General features: G+C 51.6%; 1 protein-coding gene across 1 annotated transcript; it reads right to left on the bottom strand.

The window, feature by feature from the left end:
- Nucleotides 1–1,085: 1,085 nt before the first annotated feature.
- Nucleotides 1,086–21,344, bottom strand: LOC308228407 (beta-galactosidase-1-like protein 2; the record flags this gene model as incomplete). Its single annotated transcript, XM_080631707.1, has 20 exons — nt 1,086–1,172; nt 1,603–1,719; nt 2,462–2,576; nt 3,995–4,082; nt 4,909–4,987; nt 5,857–5,928; nt 6,280–6,426; nt 6,800–6,906; nt 7,102–7,182; nt 7,513–7,650; nt 8,601–8,685; nt 9,586–9,650; nt 11,623–11,704; nt 14,381–14,473; nt 14,705–14,813; nt 15,844–15,939; nt 16,187–16,255; nt 16,437–16,634; nt 17,689–17,748; nt 21,262–21,344. The coding sequence occupies 20 exons, from the start codon at nt 21,342–21,344 to the stop codon at nt 1,086–1,088; spliced, it is 1,971 nt and encodes a 656-aa protein (XP_080487833.1).
- Nucleotides 21,345–21,838: the final 494 nt, after the last annotated feature.

Genomic DNA, 21,838 nt, shown 5'->3' with positions numbered 1-21,838 from the left:
ACCAGAGACCACGTCTGGTGCTTCCCTCATAGCCCGGCCCCTCTGGTTACTGGGATACGAAGCAGGGGCTGAGCGGCTTCTCGGAGATTCCCAGCTAGAAATTGGTCTAAAGAGATGGCAGCTCCTCAGTGACTGCTGAGCAGGGGAGTTAAACCCAACAGGTCACAATTCCCTACATCCTGGGTTTCTCTTTGAGGGACAAAAAGGACACAGGACCCAAGATCCCAAGCTTTCACAGCGGGTTTAACTAGGATGAACAGATGTGCTCTCCCACTTGCAGCTATATCTGCAATCCCTTCTATCCCAACCCAAATCTGATCCCTGCTCCTTTTACAAGGGGGAATTTCACCTTCGGGTGCTTCACAGTGCGAGCAGGGTGGAGGGATGACTGAAGATTAACTGGTCCTTTCTCCTCCTTGCAAGTTCCCATTCCCGCCTGAAACACACTGATGTGTTTGACAGAGGACAACACGCAGGTCACTTCTTCAAACCCTTTTTAATCCTTTTTGAGAGAGACACAAACCTCCAGAGTAAAACTCAGTGGAAAACCACCTTGAATTAAAGCCATTTGACAACAACTTGGCTTCCAACGAGTGGACAAGTAAACGGCCTCTTTGCAGAGTGAGCTGCTGAGTTCTGCCTGGTTTTCCACACCTGGCTCCTCCCATGTTCACCAACTATTTTCTCACTATCTAATGATAGAAATGAGGAGGCCCATAACAACACATCTTGAAAGTCACTGGGGAGCTGAGCTCAGCTTTCAGTTCAGATGGTTTCAGTTCTTTCTCTCTCCTTCTCCTGCCTCTAGCACTTTTACTCTCCCCCATTCAGGCTGTCCATAGCATCATGGGCAGCCATCCAAGCAGTGGGTCCTCAGCAGTCCAGGGAGATAAGCTTCCACATCCATCTATGAAACAACAGACCCACCTTCAGGGCCCATTCTCTCTTCTGAACTTACTGCCAAAGAGTAAATCCTTTACCTGGGTCTAGTGGGATTTAACATGCCCAAGTGCCTGGACCATCACGTCCCAGCCATGCAACCAGGAATGTTCAAGGTGAGCCAAACATTGGGAAAGAAGCTCTCATCAGTCCACATACTGGGTCCTTCCTAAATAAGGAATGTCCACAGACTGTATTATCCTTCCTGCAGTGCGCTCCTCAAAAATGACAATCTGCAGAAGAAAGGGACACATGAACATTCCTCACACAAAGCTACTGTCAGCATTTTGAGGAGGAAAAGGCACACGATCCCAGGAGGGAAAGGCAGCAGCATTTCGAGAGCTCTGAACAGTGACCGGGATTCTTCTTCAGCACCACACGATGCTGGGAATGAACCAAACAGGTTTGTCTTGATTTGGAACTTGATGGCTTTGAAGTTGAGCTGCCATCCCCACCATGTCTCACTGGCTGTCAGAGCCAGAACTGGCTCGAGAGCAGCACATTCCCCCACCTCCCACACCTTAGCAGAGAACAGTCTCCCTCCTCTGTGCTGCACTGGTTTGCAGCTGGACCCAGGGAATCAAGACATGATCTGTGTTCAGCTCTTTGGGACCTGGCTCGGGGCAGGATCTTGCACCAAACAAGCGAAGGGAAACCTCTCACCTCATTGCTCCCTTTCCGAAGCCAGGGGCCAGGAAGGTAGAGTGTTTCCTGAGGGCCGATCTTCCAGTAGCGGCCCAGGTTCTGCCCGTTGACGAACACGACTCCTTTTTCCCAGCCCTAGAACCAAGAGAACACACACACATGTACCCAGCTGTATTATCATATACAGGCAGCTGTACTGCCTGCCTGCCATTCCCACCGGAATTCAGTCTGCTTCACACTTGCATTCTTTCAGGCCACTTCCCGCAGGTTTTCCGCTCGCTCTCCCTGAAGCCAGGAACATTTAAGCCCCATTGAGCAGGAGTTATCCTTAATGCACTAATCAAAAGGATAAAGCTTCCAAAGATTCATGCTTGTACAGGAAAACCTCATCCTTCTGACAGACCCATCTTGATTTCTTCCCAAGCACAGAACATCTCCCCTCACCTATTGCCCAGGTGACAGAAATCCTGCATTGACAGCAAAGCATAACCGGAAAAGGGAGCACTACAATAATGACTGGCATCAACCCCGGCTTGAAGGGAAGGAAATCAGAGCAGGAAGCTGAACGAGAGCTGAAGTTCTCTGCAAGAGCAGCAGTAAGCCACAGAAGGAAGATGTGAACGCTAACTCTCGTGCCATGTCTACAAAGAAGTGCCTCTTTCCACGCCCCATTGAGGAGGTAGGGATAAAACCAGTGCCTCCTTTCTTCAGTGTGCTCTGCAAGTAGCAAATAGCAAGAAGCAAAGACTGTCAATAGAGGAGCAGCTCTGCAGGCTCAGCATTGCACGTGTTCTCCCAGCAGGACCACTACAGAGTACACAGAGTCCAGACCAGCCAGCTTCCAAACCTCTTGATCCAGAGAAGACAAAGGACTTGCCTGTAGCTTCAGGAACGTGTCCTGTGGCTGATGCTCGATCCACAGCCTTCCACGGAAAAAAGCTGGACCCACAAAGTAATCCGGGACCGAGCTCCAGCCAGTCACACGCTGCAAGCTGGAGGAGAAGGAGCAAACACAGCACGGAGCTGTTACCACAGGGCTGCTATTGCTTTGCGTGCCTGCAGTGCCAAGCAGTTGCTTTCTAGAGGGAGGGCTTCACGCTGCAAAGGGATGAAGCGCTCATCTCCTGCAAATAGTCAAGGCAAGCACTAAGCTGATCTCTCCCCCCGACTTAAGTGTGCCGGAGTCTTTGTTACCCTGAGCTTGCCACATCGCCAACAGCCCAACTCCTGCTACAAAGGAAAAGGCTCTGTGGGGCTATCACCACCTCTAACACTGCTGAAGCGCCCATCCTCCTTCAGGTGCCACGGTGCAAGTTGAAATGCAGGTGGCTGCCATGGGCTAAAGGACAACCTGCAGAACTGACAGGATTCAAACCACACATTCCTGCCCATGTGCCGGCTGAGGAACACAGACACATCCATGGAATCTGCGGGAGCTGGGGGCATCTGGCACCATTTCTTACCTGTGGCAACAATCTGGGAGCAGGGGACAAACAGAAGAGGAAAGGAGGAGTGCGGGAGTCCCACGTGTTCCTTCTGACCCTTAGGAAGTGCAGCTCTTGGAATCATGGAAGCTACTGATCCAGTGCGGTTGAGTAACTGGGGAGCAGTCAAGCTAAAAGCCTTTCACATCTGCCACCCAGTGAAGTGGTTCTCAGCTGATTGTGTTTTGCTGCTCCTGGGCACTTGCCAGTGCTGGCCAACCTTGCTTTAGCCTGGGTATGGCAGCGCACTTGCAGTCCAAGCTTATGGGAGTCACCCCGTCAATACCCTTCCAGTAGCTCCCCAGCACCTCTTAAGACCAGCCTTAGAAATGCCCAGATCCCTTTGAAAAGCCATTTCACGGCCCCTCTTCTCTTTCCTACACACACCACAGGAGCTGTGAGATCCCGGGCATGCACACTGTGTCCCTTCCTGGTATGAACAAGCTGCAAACAGCCTCTCTGGATGGTGGCCAGAGTCCATCGGGCATCAGTTGCCGTAAACATTTGCTAAGGTCTCCTCTATTACAGAGTCTCCTTGACTTCCCCTTGCTTGCTAATGTACTATTAGTAGTAGAGTTAATCCATCTCTTGTGGGTTTGAATTACTGAATCATCTCCAACAGGGAATCACAGAAACAACCAGGTTGGAAAAGACTTTTCAGACCATCAGCTCCAACCCTGGGTATGCTGGGATCCATCCCTTTGGGTGAGCCATGCTTTTACCTGCCTGATCTAACCCTGCTCTGAAGGAAGCCTTTAAATCCTCCACAGTGGGAATACATTTCACCCCTGAACCACGGCATGGATAAAGCGGCACCTACTTTACCTTGTGCTGCCTGCTATATGGAACTGCTATGGAGTAGATTTTACCCTATTGGTAAAAGTTGGTTTCAAATGAGGAAGAAAAGAGTTTTCAATGCCACAAACCTTTTCATGAAGGCAGGTTTCATCTCCAAGCTGTAAATCTTGAAGTTCCTCAAGGGGGTATTATTCAAGAAGACATCACCGATCAAGCCTGCAAGAGCAATGGGGATGATGAGGAGCTAAGAACAGCTAAAGCGGAGAGATTTTCATCTTTGAACGTGAGGAACAGCAGGAGATGGAAAGCAGCCGCATTCTGCAATGGAATTAGAGTCCATACGGTCCCATTGCCCATGCAGATTGAGTAGGGAACATCACTGGACTTTGGCCTCTCCACTCTCTCCTTTGCTTCTACCCACCAAGCCATTAAACAGCCCTGAAGCAGAAAGCACTGCTGGCACAGGCAGCAGCCGGGGCTCTGGTGCATCGCTGGGTTTAGCTGACCAGCTATAGATTTGGAAGCAGTAAATGAGCTACTTCTCTAACAGGCACAGCACAAAGTGCCACGGGCTTGAACATCCAGTGCTGTTCATCCACGGATCTTAGCACACCTTAAGAAGCCATTTACCTTTAGCACTCTCTTGTTACATACAGTTACCCTCTATGTAGCAGGCAAAGCTGGGTCTTAATCCAGCCTCCTACTTACAGGAGTGCTGTTGAGACTGTCACAGAGGCTTTGTGCACCCCTTCTGCAGTAAAACTGAGCACAGCCACGGGCCCAAGTCCATTGGTCTGTTTTGTGCAGGTTTTGCACATAATTCCCCACTAAAATAGAATCCTGGGGGTTTGACCTCGTGCAGCTCCACAACTGTGCCAGACTTGAACATTTGAGTACGTTCTGCTCAGCAGGGTGCAATTTGCTCCTCCTGATATTGGGTGAGCTTTTAACTGTTGTGATCCTCCAGTATCAAACCCAGCTCTACAGGGCTAATACCCAGGGAACTATGTAGGACAGTGGGAGAACAAAGAACTTCACTTACCTTTTCTCTGCTTGTTCAGTGCCAGGCCATAATTGACACGACCACGGTTCTCTACCAGGAGTCTTAACTGCCTGAATCCCTGTAAGAAAGATAAGGAAGAGCATCAGCTGGACCAGTGCTCAGCGTGTGCTGTGTCAGCCCTAACGCCTGGCTAATAGAGGCCAGTGGAGGTGTTGAATAGAGGGGATGTGGCACCAATACCTTTGGCAGTTGCAATTTGCCTGTTGAAAGCTCTGGATCATGGGGCAGGACAGTGTCTTCTACCTACTACAAGCAGTGATGCCCTGAGGAACTCTCAGCCTTTTCATAAAAGCTGGGGTTTTTTTGCTGTTAAAATCTGAAGCATCATTTTGGTATCACCCACAGAGCCAGAAATAGAGCCTGACATAGTACAGCTCATGTCATACACCTCTCCATCAAGTCATAAGAACACCTCCTATATCCGACCCACTCACCTAGGAGCCACACACAGCTCTGTTGACATGCTTCAATCAATGTACTGGTCTTATTGCCAACTTCTGCCAGGGTAAGACTACTCTCAGAGCGAAAAAGAGACATTCCCCCTCATTTTATTTAAGTCCTAAAATGTGCAAAAGCCCCCAAACCCCCTTAAAAGCTGCTTTGTGCTAAGGAAGGCGAAGCCTACACGGTACTTAATGTCTACAGTTGCAGTTGTAGAATGTGCAGCAAAGACAACAAGGACTTGAATCTTCTCCATGGAAATGTATTCAAACCCCACTTCTCAAGCACAAACCGTCACTTGGCAGTGAAATCACCCTGTATTTCACTAGTGAAATAGTGTCTCATTGGGGTATAACAACCATTCCCTGTGTCAGGCCACTGTTAAATGGATTTGGTGGGAGGTGCCTTCTGGAGAGCTATTCCTCTTTAGCAGTCTTGGTCCTGTTATCCACATCCTACTGCTGTGAGCAATCTCCAAGCAGTTACCTGTCCTTCAGGAAGGGAGAGCTCCACTATGTTGTAGTCCAGCTCACCAACATACACGGTGTTAACAAACACCTGCAGAGCAGAGCACAGGAGAGGAGAGCAACTTCTCATCAGTTATGCTGTTATAGCTGCAGGAAGCTGTATCTGGGGAGGAAATTGCCCCTACTTGCAACTAGAACAGTGTCACTGACTGATGGGGTGGAAGTGGGGGAGGAAAATCACAGCATCCCTCAGAACAGTCAATATTCTGCTCTGTAAAGACAGAAGTTCCAGCAGACTGGAACCTCAACCTGTTTCACACATGGTAAGGGCTGGGGCTGAGCTGAGAACTTCCCACTTCCCTTCGTGGTTGACCCATTTCCTGCCTACCTGCCAAGTCCAAAGCATTTACACCTGACTTAGGCTGGTCCCTGTGCTCCTTACCTGTGCTCGGTCACGGACATGGTTCCTTGAATGGAGATGGCCACCACCAAATATGACAGTCTCATAGAGCACGTATCCATACGACTGCCCACTGCTATCGTTCAGGTGCAGATTCTCCATGTTAATGGGAAACTCGGACTTAATGGGCTGCAAAGGAGAAACAGATTGAAGGGCAGAAATGGCCTCTCAGCACTGACAGGCCACCCAGAGGCAGGTTATTTCAGACAGGTGTTCCACTGCCACAGGCTACATCTACCCTGCAAACCTCCTGTTCAACCTCAACCCCATGTGACTCTGAAAGCCACAGCCAGGAAAGTGCCAGAAAAGGGAGCCAAGGACTTGGAAAACCAGAATTCCAAGATAAGGGAAGTGGCAGTAAAAGAGGTGAGATAAAAGATTTGCCTCCTTCGCATACCCTTGATAAAACACTCCCTGACTTTATCCTCCCGGGGTAACAGGCACTAATGGCCCTTCCCACCTAAGGAGTGATGCCTTCTAGCATGAAAATTGGCAGTACTACCTGCAGAAGAGATGGTATCACATCCCAGAGAGAGATGTACTGATGCAACAGGATTGCACCATACGATGCCTTGCTTTCAATCACAGGAGGGAGAGGAAGAGGCTGGCCTGAGATGCAAAAAGAAAGAGAAGGATGGAACAAGTCTTTGAGATACCAAAGCCCAGCACAGATTTAAAGCCTCCTTGGTTCTCCCACCCATCTTTAGGACAAGAACCAACCAGGCTCCAGCTAAACAAGCTGAAACCAGTCCCTGCCTGAACACTGGAGGTAGGACAGTGACTTGGGTCTGGATTGCTCCTTACCAATGATCATGCTGAAGAGCTGCCGGAGCTTGAAGAATTTGGATGTATAATCTCCAGCCTCTGTCAGCACAGCATCGTAATCTGAAAGAGCAGCACAGATGTGGTTTGAAGCACACAGCAGCTCTGGGACAGCACTATCAATATGAGGCAAAGCTGTCATCTGTGACTTCTATTCCCAATTCAGAACGAGGGGATTCTCCACACCCTGGAATAGGTCTGGAAATAGGAAACACTACTGTAACCCCCCTTGTATACAGGTACTTGCTTCCGAGCTCTGTTCCAACTCATCTCTCCACGACAAAGTGGATGTAGTGATCACTTCTCAATGCTTCTGTCAAGAGTAACCAGCCCACAGGGTAGCCTGAGCTGCATTCCATAGGTGCATGGGCAATGCAACGGAAGAAAACTCACCGTAACTGGTGACATCTGACTTGTATTCATCAGCCTCCAAAGCACCGTTCATGAAGCCAAAGTTGGTGCCTCCGTGAAACATGTAGAGATTGAGGGATGCTCCCAGTTTGAGGATGCTGGCTACAGTATTCACCATCTCTGTAAAGGAAGGGCAGTGCCAGGTAGGCCACAGCGCATGAAGCTAGGCTAAAACTCCTCCAGACACAAACATTCTGGTCCTTGTCAGTCAGTATCATTGCAGGGATTTGGACTGGGATATGGATTTTGCCCTCAGGAAGAGCAGCACATCTATTGACGTACCAGGACACATTAATACATTCCAATACAGCTCTCCTGTAGGTGAAAAAGGGTAAAGCCCATGTCCTTGAACAGGAATTCTGCTTTTAAGCAGAGGAGTTGGCAGCACTACTCAGTCAGCCTCCTCCACTCAACCACTAATGGCCCAATTACAAAGACAAGTGCAGGAGGGTGAGACAGTCATTGCGATAGCCTTACACAACCCTGCTTACAGAGCTTCTGCAGCACCTGCATGAGATGCCCAAGGGGTTCTGGAGGGGTTGGTGGGGTTGGGTGTATTCAGGACTCTTCCTTCCCAATGAGCTTTTAAGCTAGGAACAAAGGATCCATTTCGGTCCATGTGAGACTTGCAAGAGGCTGGAGGTCACATATCCCCCCCAACAGGTAAACTCTCCGAATGAGGAGTGTTCAGTCACTAGATGAGTACCCCTGTTAGGCTGGAGGTTTCCCAAAGCCTCTTGACATCTTTACACAGCACCCAGCAAACCTTCACAGCATTCAGATGAGCTCAGGAGGTGAAACTGAGGATTTCAATCACTGGGCTGCACTTTTAAATGGCCCTAGAGCAGCACGAGGCCTCAGGACACACTGACACTGAGATCACAGAACCCAGAGGAAAAACATCATCACAAGAGCTGCCAGTTACTGACACTACTAAAGGAAAGCCACGGCCCAGCAACGTGACCCACTCGCTGCGAGGCTCTTCGCTTCCAAAGCCTCTCACAAAGCGAAGGCGACAGCAGGGCTGCAAAACTGCTGTGTGCCCTACAGGAGCAGGGTATGGTGCTCACCGTCCGCATCAAAGACATAGTGAGGGCCCCCCCAGTTATCGAACCATCCAGTCCAATACTCCATCACCATCTTGGGCTGATCTCTCTGTAGCGAAACAAAACCAAAGAGTTGAAACGGAGACTTGGCTCTTCTAGAGAAGCACTGGTCAAATGCAGCTTGGCAATGTGCTTTCTTCTCAAGAGCATCCGAGAGCTGTGAACAAGAAGCTGTGGGGCTGCAGTGCCCAGCACACAAAGGCAAAGCAGAGAAGACCTCTTCTGGGCACAAAGCAAAACCCACAGCACTCAACCGGGTGCCACCAAACACTTCTGGATCCTGTTGTTTGGTAGAGCCAGAGCAAAAGGACAAACCAATTGCACTGCTTTGCTCCTGGAAATACACATTTAGGAATGACAGCTTCCCAGTGCCAGCCCCGAGCATGCAGGTGCACTGCAGTGAATGCTTGCCAAGGTACAACAGCAGCCCTGAGCAGCTTAATGCCTTGTTAATGCTGCACATGGTGCTGGCAGCAAGGAATTAGCCTTTGCAGGAATTAGGTCTTCATTAAAAGGCTCTGCAATTGCAGACACAGAGCAATTGCTTCCTATTTGTCACAGCCTGCCTTAGCTCCTGTGCAATTCCACCCAGCCCCATCCCACTTGCCAGGAGCTCAGCCTGCCTGGCACCCCCTCCTCATGGCACTTATTCCTAGCCAAGGGAATTCTGCCCTTTATTTGACAGGGGCTTTATCTGGTGCCACACGGAACGGCCACATTAAGTGGCATTAAAGAAACTCATGTTTCATCAGGAGGAAACAACTGCAGGTGCCTGTAGGGATCTAACTGTTCCAGGTTCAGAGCAGCTCTGGGGAATGTTTAACCAATCCTTCCCTGACAAACTCATCCCAGGAGGAGTTTTATCACCCTCTGGAATAAAAGACCTTAAAAAGGAAAAGGTAGCATAACAAATACAAGAGCTGCCCTTCCAAATCCAGCTGCACCTTACCTGCACTGAGTCCAGATGTTTCAGCAGCCCAGGTTCCAGCTTCTGGAAGTTAACAGTGGCCAGTGCTATTGGGGAGAAGAAAAAGGGTTTATTCCTGTAACCACCTGCAAAATGCCTGAGGGACCATTGGGAATGCAGCACGAGCTCAGGGGGAAGCGGAGCATCTTCTGAACCATCCTTACAACCTCCTCAGCAGCTGCCCATCAAAGCCTCCACTGGGTATGCAGAATCAAACTGGACACAGCACACAGTGGAATGCTTGCAGGCCATCTCTGTGGCTCTCATGTTCAGAGGTACCGGAAAGAGAGCATCAGAGCAGCTCACGGGGTGTCGCAAGCTTCAGTGAGAGGCTGTAAAGCGCTTGGAGGTCCTCAGATAAAAAGCACCAGATAAAGGCAAACTTATCAGTTTGGATGCACATTGAGCTTCCAGGCGTTAGGAATCAATCCCCGCTACCTTAGAGCTTGTCATGCCTGTGGGATGAGTGAGAGAAACCACCGTACCAGTGAAGCAGATAGAAATGGGAAGCTTAATCGGTGCTTCTGCCCCGTGCAGCACGACGGGACCAGCAACTGCTTGGTGTGTGCTGCAGCATAGCCCAAGTCACTGCATGAGCTTCAAGCACTGGAGCAGGAAAACCTCTCTCCAGGAGCCAATGCATTAGAAGACACTGATCCGGTATTAACGGCCCAGCCCCTGGTACGTGGCTGGATTTAGCATCACTTGGCAATCCTGCAGGTGAACATGCTCAGTTCTGCTTTTCCTGCAGATCAACAGCACACCATTGAGAACGGTGCAGAGAACCAGCCCCCAAAGCCTTCCCCATCCTTTCCACAGCTGGTAGCTCTCACATACACACAGCTTTCCACCAACAGTTTCCTCTGCAGAGCACCAGGCTGCTCTTGGCATGAAGAGGAAGGTACAGACGCCTCTCAGGCAGAACTCAGTACACCAGTGATGAACAGAATCAACAAAATCACATCCAGTTTCAGCTCCAGTACAGAGTCCTCTCTATTTTCTTACCCATTTCTACAGTGGGTTTTGTTCTCTCCCCTGTAGTGCTTCCATAATCTCCTTGCTGCTCCACTGCTCTGAGCCCTAGTTATTCCACACATCTGATTACTTGACATGTTGACTCTAATGAGCAGATTGTTATGACATCCAAGAGGCAAATTGGTATCAAAGAGCGCTCAGCATGCAACACGCTGGAAAAGGCAACTCCAAACACGAGCTCCGAGGCAGCAAACATTCCCACAGGAGATGGGGAGGGCTAAACAGGGATTTCCACAGCAGACCCGCGCTGCAGCGCTCTGCCATGGGAGAGAGTGACTCTGTGTGGTCATGGCTGAAAACTGCTGCACACCACCAGAGCACACGTGAGAAGGCGCAGTGCTGGGGTAGGGCCATGGACTGAGTATGTCCCTTTCTTATTATGGCCATAGAATCACGGGATTATTCGGCTTGGAAAGGACCTTAAAGCTCATCCAGTTCCAACCCCTGACACGGGCAGGGACACCTTCCACTAGAGCAGCTTGCTCCAAGCCGCATCCAACCTGGACATATAAACCCTGTCATAAGAACAAGAGGAGGAAAAATAGGAGGGAAATGCCTTTAATCATCCCCCTGCATGGGATTAGCAAATGATGCCCTCCTTCACCTCCCTACCAGAGGCTGTGAGCCCAGAGCAAGCTGGCTGAGCAGAGAGGGCTACCCCAACCCACTAACCTTACAGAATGCTATATCTCTGAAGCAAGGTTTTGACAGGCTTTTTCCTTCTCTTTTTTATTGCAAAGTGGGTGTCTTCTTCTTAAGTTATTACTATTAATAACGGCTGAGGTACTTGTTTAATATCTATTGAAATGAAGCAATAAGAAGCAGTATTTCCAGCCTTTTAATCTGATTAACACGGTTAACGGGTGCAGCTTAGTGAACGGAGCATGCTGCTCTCACCCAAAGGCTATGTTTCATCAGCTGCCCCTAGCAAAGAACAGCCTTACCCTGCTCTCCTCCAAGCACATACCTCCTCCAAGCACATACCTCCTTCCACTAAGCCATAGGACAGCCCATTCTTGTTGTCCGAGGTCATTAACATTTCCACAATCCCTCTGTTTAGCAGGGCCTAAATGAGAAAGAGGAGAAGCAATTGTGTTAACAGCCCGAGTTTGGTGTTGGCCAGGGTATTAAAGCATTCAAGCACATTATCAGCACCTCTGGGGACAGCTTGAGACTGGGAGTGGCTTGGTAAGAAACACTATTCCTGTGACACCTCCCATTGCTCCTAAAGCTGAAAGACAACTGCCAAACCTTCTTCTATCTTAGAAAGCTGGACTGGAAAGGTGATGCATCAGACTCCAGGATTTCCTCTCCTTCTGAGCTCAGTTAAATCAAGAGCATCTCTGCTTTCCATTGAAAGAGGGCTTCAGGTGGAAGGAGACAAAGAAAAGCAGCTCACCGTCCCTGAATGGAAGCTGATGTGCCAGTGACTGCATCACGGACTGCTCAGGTACCTGTGCTCTTGACTAGGCATTTACAGGTTCTTCTCTGGATGAAACAGGACTCTAAGGTTTTAAAATGCCCGTGCACACAGAAGGCTCTTCCCATCAGGCCTGTTCTCTTCTGGGTGTTTTCTTTACAGAGCAGTGGCTCACGTTTGAAGGAGAGATGGGGAAACCCCAGATTCACCCCTCTTTTCACTGGACCTGCAGGGGAGTCACTCCCTCAGCCTCAAGGAGCTTTGAAAACAAACCTGCAGTGCCCCCATTCCGAATTCCTGCCTCTGAAGTGGTGATAAAGACATTTATCAAAGCTAAAGTAACCTGCATCACGTGCAGCAACCGGCTCACGCCTGCTCTGTGATCAGAGAAACCTCTGCCCACGGCGCCGGCCTGCACAAAGAGCAGACTGGAGCATCCCACACAGCCCACCTTAGGGAATTACAACGCAGAGGTTAAAGACAAGCCCCATTCAGAGCTGGGACCAGCTGGTTCGTTTATCAACCTGGAATTACTTATTGATACCCCTCTGGATGCTGGCATCTGACAGAATCCAGCTACGGAGGGACTGGAGTTTCTAACACAGCTTCTTATGTCGAGCCCTGCATTAACGTGAAGCTTCTTTGCCCATCTTCTGAATACAGGTGTGAAATGGAGAACCAGCAGAGAGCTGCACACACTGGAATGGCTTAGGGGATTCCAGGGCACAGCAGAGAAACCAGGAATAGAAACAGACGCAGGTGTGTGCTCAGCTAATCCCAGTCCTGCTCCGGGTGGGGAGGGAGCTGCCAGTACACCCTTGCATGGCACTGCATCGCACGGCTGAGGTTAGCACAGGGCTTCCAGGCGTTCCATGAGTTGGGGGGGGTTAATGGGCATATTCCTTCCAGGAGGATTGCAATGTGTTCTAGCTGCAGGCGTGAATTCACCACGTTTAAAGCCCAAACCAGGACAAAGAACAGGAGCTCCGCCTCACGTCCGATCCCACTCCAACCGAAAAGGATGCCCTGCAAATCCTGCTTTCCCACATTTTCATCTTTAACCACTACAATGCACTTCCTCGGATGCACGCTGCACACAGCACCAGAGGATGATGAAACAGCGCTGCAAAAACACACCCACAGCAGGCTTGGCAAGGGAAGCTGTTCTGACAGGTCTGTGGAGCATCACACGCTCTTTCATCACTGACAGATGGAAAAGCACCGAGGCAACACGCTGCTCAGACACAACACAGCCCCCGTGCCCCATCCATGCAGGCCTTTGCAAGCCAGTTGCTTATATACTTGCCACTGGTGTGACATAGACAAACTGATCTATTCTCAGTGCAGACTGGCCATTAACTCCTTCCTGTGTGCCTATCTACTCCCTATTGAACCTTCTCAGCAATGCTAAATCACTCCATGGGACGGAAGTAGTGCAGGCACTGCTCTAAGCAGGTTAGGACTCCTGCCACGCCATTGATTCGCTGGAAGAGCCTCTCTACAGCATAGGCAACAGGGCAACCTGAGCCAGAGGGAACCTGGGCCACCCAGAGGCTTTCAGAAGGCTCTGATAGTGCTGTGGCAGAAGAACAGGGAACACTCAGTTCACAGCAACACTTCCAAGCATTCAGTGGGAAGAAATGAAACACCCAGCTGTGTAAGGCAGGCTGCCCAACTTGTTACGTGTCTGCCCTGCAGCTGTACTAGGGGCAAACGAACAGGTCAGGCTTATGTTGGATGATCTCTAAGGTTCCTTCCAACCCTAACCCTGACTCTGTGCGTTAGATCCACCAGGATAACCCGTGGGCACCGGCCAACTCTCCATCACTCAGTTCAGAGGCAGGGGCCAGGGCACAGCTTAGCCTCTGTTTGACAAGGGTAAGGGAGGCACTTGGCAAATGAACTGCCTGGCGCTGAGCTCCAGGTCACACACGGTTAGGGGTGTGCCAGGGGCTTGTTCACAGCCACGCGAGTCAGAGGCAAAGAGAAACCTTTCCCTAATGTTGCCTAAGAGAAGCCAAACAGGACCAGAAGGAAACAGCTTCTTCAAGGCCAGCTCTCTATGCCAGACACTCCCCCATTTCCCTATCAGCCTCTTCCCTGGGAGACACGAGAACACAGGCTTATCAGTACTGAGAGGGTCATCTGCCATCTCTTCCACTCCAGGAGGCAAGATGAAGGAGAAAGCAGTGGGATTATGCACCGATGCTTGCCAGGGTTTCTGAAGCCCAGCTCAGGATTATTCAGAAGAAAGAAAATACCATATGGAAGGTGTTTAGGAGAGAGATTCACCCCAGAAACAAGTGCCCGTGCCAACGTTACCGTTTTAACATAGGCCATGTAGTTTGAGTCTTTGGCATAGGAACCATACTCGTTCTCCACTTGCACTGCAATGATGGGACCTCCTTTCTTGTACTGTTGGGAACGAAAGGGAGACGTTGGTGACCAGCAGAGGGATGGAAGCCTCAGTGGCACAGGGAAGATGCAGGAGTCTCAGATGGCCTCAGCTCCACCCTCCCACAGTCTGTGTACAACCAAACCTCTGGATCTGGAGAGCTGACAGAGACAACCCTGCTCCTGCTCCAGCCTGCTGCCATCACACACAGTCCCCACCTGCGGACAGAGAGGGCAATGGGCTGCACTTGCCTGAAGAGGGACCACAAGAGGCATCAGATGGTCAAAGTAAGCATCCACAGCTTCCGTGAAGCCCTTGTACGTTGTCCTCAGCTGCATCTCTGGGTCCTGCAGGAGCCAGCTATGAGAAAGGCAGCGAACAGAATCCATCAGAGTCTCCTGGCCACTCAAGGCCTGTGCCACTCGGCTGAGGCCACAGTGCAGGTACGGACACACGAGTCAGGGGAGGGCTCCACCGCCCCTTCCAGTGAGTCCAGGCTGCAATTGCCAACCTCTTCCCCTCTTTTTGGCCTGTATTTTGGGCCTAAGCTCATTTCATACCTTTCCCAAGAGGATTTCAAGGGCTGAACTTACCACTCGCAAGGTTACCCTGGACCATCCTGCATCCCCTAGGGCACCAACCCCTCACAAGCCCCAACCATCACTCAAACAAAGCTTCCAGGCGTTGTTCTGTGGTTTCTACTGCTCATTTCCAAGACTTAGTTCATTGGTTGGGTCTTAACAGAGGAAAGGGCAATTTGCTTCAGAGCAGAACAGTGCCATGCTGTAACACCTCGCACCTGGACCTTCCTTGTCTCTGCAAAAGCAGGCATTAACTCATAGTGCTTCCAGAGGTCCAGAAGACTCAACTCCTGCACTCTACGTGCAGCGCACTGGGCTTACAGGATCACTGCCCTTTATCTGTGAAATGAGAACAGAGCTGCTCTTTATCAGCCTTTTATCTGTCTGATAAAGATGCACATGGCAACACGTGCGCTTGTAGAGCTAACTGCTGCCTCTGGCCACACAAGCAGTCCTGACGCACCTTCCAGTTCCACCCCCGAGCCCTCTGATAACCAAAGGCACTCTGAGCAGTGGAAAGACTCCAAGCAGCAATCCCCACTGCAGTGTCTCCGCTAAGGCTTACGCTCCCTGAGGGTGAGGAAAACAAGTGGTTCCACTGGGATCTAGTAACCAGGCAAGCCTCAGTGCTGACGCCTTCAACTCAGCTCTCAAAGCCTCTCACCAGCAAGCTGTGTGCATGCAGCAGGAGGATGGCATGGGTATGGGTCAGGCAACCCTTCCCCGTCTGGGAAGGAGGCTCAGCCGTGTGACCAAGGGCTTTTCCACCACCCCAAACGCTCCCCTCAAGTGAATCAGTGCACACGTACCTGGGCAGACCCCCAAGGTCCCACTCCGAGCAGATGTAGGGGCCAGGACGCAGAATCACCCACAGGCCATTCTGAGCTGCCAGCGAAAGGAAGGCCCTGGAGATGCAGGGAGCTTCATCAGTGTCTGCCTGCAGACCCCCTCCTGCTGCACCCCTGTGCAGCACAGTAACTGCCCGCTGAGGCTTGGACTGGGACTAAAGCTCTAAGGAGCTCCAGAAGGAATGAGAGCCCTCATTGCCTGGCCAAGGCACGGGCTTCACTTCAGAGGCTGGCGATGACCTCCTCATCCAGAACCAGCACACAGGCCAGGCGGGTCCGGAACAGAGCCATCAGCACCACGTACCTGAGGTCCAGGTTCCCACTGAAGTCGAACTTCCCTCGGTCCCGTTCATGGAGGTTCCACGGCACGTACCTGGGCAGTGGAGGGGTGAAAAGGGCTCTGCATCAAAAGCCCCACGCACCCCCGGTGTGAGCCATGCCCTCCTGCTGTGCATGACAAGGGTCCCTTCAAACAACCCGCATCGAGGACAAATCCCACCAACCACCATGGAAGGGGCTGAAGGTGACGGAGCCCAGGGAGGGAGGACACTTACGTGGTGAGGGTGTTCAAGCCACAGGCTTTCATTTTAAGCATTCGATCTTCCCAGTATTCCCTGGGGACTCGGAAGTAGTGCACCGAGCCTCCGAAGATGCGGAATGGCATGCCCTCCAGGAGGAACTGGGAGTGCTCTGCCTGCAGGCCAAGGGTCCTCCCCCATAACCGCAGAGGGACCAGCTCGCTCCAGTTGAACCTGGAAGAGAAAGGCAGGGATAAGAGCACCCAGCCTCCAGTGAAGAGATCTGTCCCGAGGGGCTGCTCCTCTTCCCCTGCCTGGCAGGGTCAGCTCTGACTTCTTCTCAAGCCAGGCTCTTTGTCATAGAGAGCTATAGACAGAGGGAAGCCTGCCCAAGATGTGCATTTACCCCTCATTTCAGCAGCAGCTCCCATCCCAAGCCCCTCTGCCACTGACCTGTGGCACTGCTGCAGCCCAGAGCACGGAACCGCCTCGCTGGCCATACCAGGAGGGCAGCTCCTCACTCCCAATTCCAGCGCTTCCTAAGTTATTCCGCTTCAGATGTCCCTGCTTCGCAGCAGGCTGACTGACTCCCAGCTCCTTGTTCCGACAGCAGCTGCAGCTCGGTAGTGATACCCTGAGCATCTTGTGGCCTCTGACACCTTCCAACTCCATGCACGGAAAGCAAAGTCCCCTCAGTGGGAACAGAGAACTTCTTCCGTCATGTCCTGGGTTATATTCATCCCAGGGAAGGCAGAGTCAGCCGCCAGCACCAGCCTCTCACTGCCTCCATTACTGTGTTATTTGCCAAAAGAACAGGAGCAATGGAGATGCCAGGTTCCACAGCACTTACCGCCTTGAGTCCTCATCCTACCACAGCTCCATTCGGGATGGCTCCTGCATGCAAGAAACCATCCCCTATCTCCTTGCAGTTGGTTTTGGCTGAACCAAGAAACCATTTCATCAGCAAGCAGTCAAACCGCCTCCATCATCCCAGTTCCACAGCTCTGAATACACAGAGGAGCTGGACAATAGCAGCTTGCTCCTGGGATGTGAGGGATGAATTCCCATCTCAAGGAAGCAGGAGTGGAAGGGAAAGGCCTAAAGCTCCAGCTGCTTTCTCTACTCTAGGTGCAGAGCAGGTATTAGCAGAGGGGGAGGACTCTCTGGGCTTACAGGGATTGCTACCCAGCAGCTAGTACCTGCCCTTCAACACAAGACAAGGAGACCAAAGGAGCTAAGCCTAAGCCTTCCAGGCTACTGCACGGGCTGGCTGGCCAGCCCAGGGTACCTGTACAGCACAGCATTCCCACAGGGCTCTGAAACAACCGGCAGCAGGCACGGGTAATACCTGGAAAAGGAAGTCTGGGTTAGCGATTGAGCCTTCACCCACCAGGCGCATCCACCATGCACCCACTGAGAGAGCGCTGGGCAAGGAGCTGGGGACATCCCACAGCGGTGGCGCAGGAACAACAGAGCTGACAGGAAGACAGAGCAGCTCGAAGCAGGAGAAACAGGCCCGGCACGCGGCAGAGCTCTTCTAGGCCAGGAACAAGCAGAGGATGACGGGGTGAGGCTTGGCAACAGCAGCGTTGCTCCCAAGGAGTTCCTATGAGCTTTACCAGCAGGGATGGTGGCTCTCAATCCATCCATAGGGTATCCTGCAGCTCCGTGCCCCTCTCCCAGAACTAGGTCTTAGAGCCAATGAGCTCCCCAAAGAGCAGCTCTATCTACTCTTGCTTGGTGCAAGCCAGAGCTGGAAAGCTCACAGGGGTCTGGAGACTCCGATACTTCAAGAGTAAGTTGGAAAATCCCTGTTTCCAATCAGTTCCCGAGCCCTAACTCACCCCTGCCCACAGCAGTGCTAAGGCTGCACCCAGGAACCACACAGCCAGATATAAATAACCCCGTCCCTTGGGCTCCTCTGCTTAACCCTGGCCATAACTCAGCTGGCAAGTTCCCTGCCTCGAAACTCCCCGGCTCCAGGGCTGGTGCTCACCACGGGGAAGCTCTCACCGAGCTGCACCCCATTCCCCGGTGCTGGATTTCCCACTTCCCACGGCTCTGTGCTTCCTCTGCAGAGCAATTTATAGCTCCCAGGTTGGGTTTTCTCACCTCCGCGAGGAAAAACCCAAACCCCAGCTCAAGTCCTCTCTGATGAGCAGAGATTCAGCCTTGGCATTGCTCCCCCACACACCCACAGCGGCCAAAGGAGAAGGAAAGTGAAGCCAAAACAAGGCTGGAAGCACGGAGACCCACAGTTTGCTTTGCCCACACTAAAGGACAAGAGACTTCATTTAACCCCTAAGCTCTACTCAGAGGGCTCTGCGCTTCATTCCAAGCTTCCTGTGGCCAGAGGAAAGGGAAAGCTTGGATTTGCCTTCACCCAGGACTCGCTGTCTGGTGGCAACCAGGGTCCTGTGTCAGTCAGCCAAGCCCCAGATGCATGTTCAACACGGTGGGATAAGGATCCCTGCATCTCCTGGTACAGTTTATTCCCAGGTGGAGAAAACCACCAGGTTCTGATGGATACTCCGGTTTATAGACACCCTTTGGAGCAGACTTCCACCCTTTTATCAGGTACTGCCTTGCAATAGTCCTCTGTGAAGAATGGAGGTGGCACAAACCCAAGACCAGCCCTAAAAGATCTTTGCTTCTAATTACATAAGCACTTACCAAAGCTTATCTATAGCTCTGAGGATCAGGTAGTTTCCTGCCATGAATTTCATGACCCATAATAAACATCCAATAAATCCCAGGGGTAATAAATCCCAGGTTATTATGGTGTGGGTTGGAAGGAACCTTAGAGCTCATCTAGTTCCATGGGCAGGGACATCTTCCACTAGAGCAGGTTGTGCAAAGAATACCTACAACTGTTCTATGCAAGGAATACCTACGTCTGTTCTATGCAAGGAATAACTACGTCTGTTCCATGCAAGGAATAACTACGTCTGTTCCATGCAAGGAATAACTACGTCTGTTCCATGCAAGGAATAACTACGTCTGTTCTATGCAAGGAATAACTACGTCTGTTCTATGCAAGGAATAACTACGTCTGTTCCATGCAAGGAATAACTACGTCTGTTCTATGCAAGGAATAACTACGTCTGTTCTATGCAAGGAATAACTACGTCTGTTCTATGCAAGGAATAACTACGTCTGTTCCATGCAAGGAATAACTACGTCTGTTCTATGCAAGGAATAACTACGCCTGTTCCATGCAAGGAATAACTACGTCTGTTCTATGCAAGGAATAACTACGTCTGTTCTATGCAAGGAATAACTACGTCTGTTCTATGCAAGGAATAACTACGTCTGTTCCATGCAAGGAATAACTACGTCTGTTCCATGCAAGGAATAACTACGTCTGTTCTATGCAAGGAATAACTACGTCTGTTCTATGCAAGGAATAACTACGTCTGTTCCATGCAAGGAATAACTACGTCTGTTCTATGCAAGGAATAACTACGCCTGTTCCATGCAAGGAATAACTACGTCTGTTCTATGCAAGGAATAACTACGTCTGTTCTATGCAAGGAATAACTACGTCTGTTCTATGCAAGGAATAACTACGTCTGTTCCATGCAAGGAATAACTACGCCTGTTCCATGCAAGGAATAACTACGTCTGTTCTATGCAAGGAATAACTACGTCTGTTCTATGCAAGGAATAACTACGTCTGTTCTATGCAAGGAATAACTACGTCTGTTCCATGCAAGGAATAACTACGTCTGTTCTATGCAAGGAATAACTACGCCTGTTCCATGCAAGGAATAACTACGTCTGTTCTATGCAAGGAATAACTACGTCTGTTCCATGCAAGGAATAACTACGCCTGTTCCATGCAAGGAATAACTACGTCTGTTCTATGCAAGGAATAACTACGTCTGTTCCATGCAAGGAATAACTACGTCTGTTCCATGCAAGGAATAACTACGCCTGTTCCATGCAAGGAATAACTACGTCTGTTCTATGCAAGGAATAACTACGTCTGTTCTATGCAAGGAATAACTACGTCTGTTCTATGCAAGGAATAACTACGTCTGTTCCATGCAAGGAATAACTACGTCTGTTCCATGCAAGGAATAACTACGTCTGTTCCATGCAAGGAATAACTACGCCTGTTCCATGCAAGGAATAACTACGTCTTCCCTTGTATCATCTCCAGTGCCAGGGACTGAAGAGCTCCTGCCACTCGGCATGGAGAAGTGCAACACACCCCCCTCCAGCTACAACACGAGAGCGGCTCATCCAGGGAAGAGGGGAAGAGCATCACCCCCAAACGAATGTGACCCAAGCTACAACCCTGAGCTACAGCTCCTTGCTCTGCAGGGGGGCTCCAGAGGAGCAGCAAACACCCTGGAGCAGAAGGAGGCGGCAGCACCGCGGGCACAGCGCCGGTCCCCGGGTACCACATGGGCACAGGACGGGAAGAACCGGACCCGGGAGAGGCTGGAGCAAGGTGCACACAACGTGCGCAGCTCCAGCGGCGGGACTCACTTCCCAGCGGGAATCCCCCCCTTCCGCGCTGCGATGCGGGAAAGCCCCGGGAGAGCCAACATCGCCCGGGATAGCAGGAGCGCAACGCCGGCGTGATTTACATTGCTGGCAGCCGGCCGTTCCTCACCCGTCACCGCTTCTGACGGGCAGGAGCTGCGTTTACCACCTGTGCAGCTCAGGCTGTACACCGTTTCCACGCTGACGGACGGCAGCGGGGCGCGCTCCTTCCGCCCGCACCCCCCTAAGGAAGGATTTGGGTTTATCCCCACGGATCCATTTCCCGGCCGGCACTGCCGTAATTCCCCGTTTTCACCCCAAAACCACGCTCCTGTTCCCACCCCGCCGCAGCCGCTCCCGCTCTCACCTCCGCACCAGCACCCACAGCACGACCGTGACCAGCGCGACCCCGCCGACACGGCGCTGCCGCCGCCCGCCGCACGGCCACATGGCGGCCGCGCTCCGCCGCCGGCCCGGGCCCGGCCCCGCCGACACCCCCCCTCCTCACTCCGCTGCCTTGGTCCGCTCCGCCCGCTGCTCGCCCGCTATTGGCCAGCCGCGGGCTCGGCCTGCCTCTTAGCCGCCTCTGATTGGTGGCTGGGCGCCCGCAGGGCGGGGCGAAGGGTAGCGGTATGGTGAGGCGGGTCCCTGTGCCCCTCTGCCGGCCGCTACCCGGGGAGGCGGCTCCCAGCCCCGCCACCGTGCTCCGCTACCCGGCGAGACCCAAATCCACCGTATCAGGCGCTAAGGGTCCGTCACCTCCCGGCCCTGCCATGGGTGAAGCGTGTGCTGGGAGAAGGGGAGCTGGGTTTAATCCCTGCCACAGCACAGAAGGGAATTATCAGTCAAATCAACATCACTGCTTTATTGATTCCAAATCCCAGCGGGGAAATACCTGAATTCACTGATTTATTCCCCCTACGCTGGGCAGGGCAGGGAGTACC

Source organism: Psittacula echo (assembly GCF_963264785.1).
Source record: "Psittacula echo genome assembly, chromosome: 18".
Classification (NCBI taxonomy): Eukaryota; Metazoa; Chordata; class Aves; order Psittaciformes; family Psittacidae; genus Psittacula; species Psittacula echo.
This window is presented reverse-complemented; position numbering and strand designations above follow the sequence as displayed.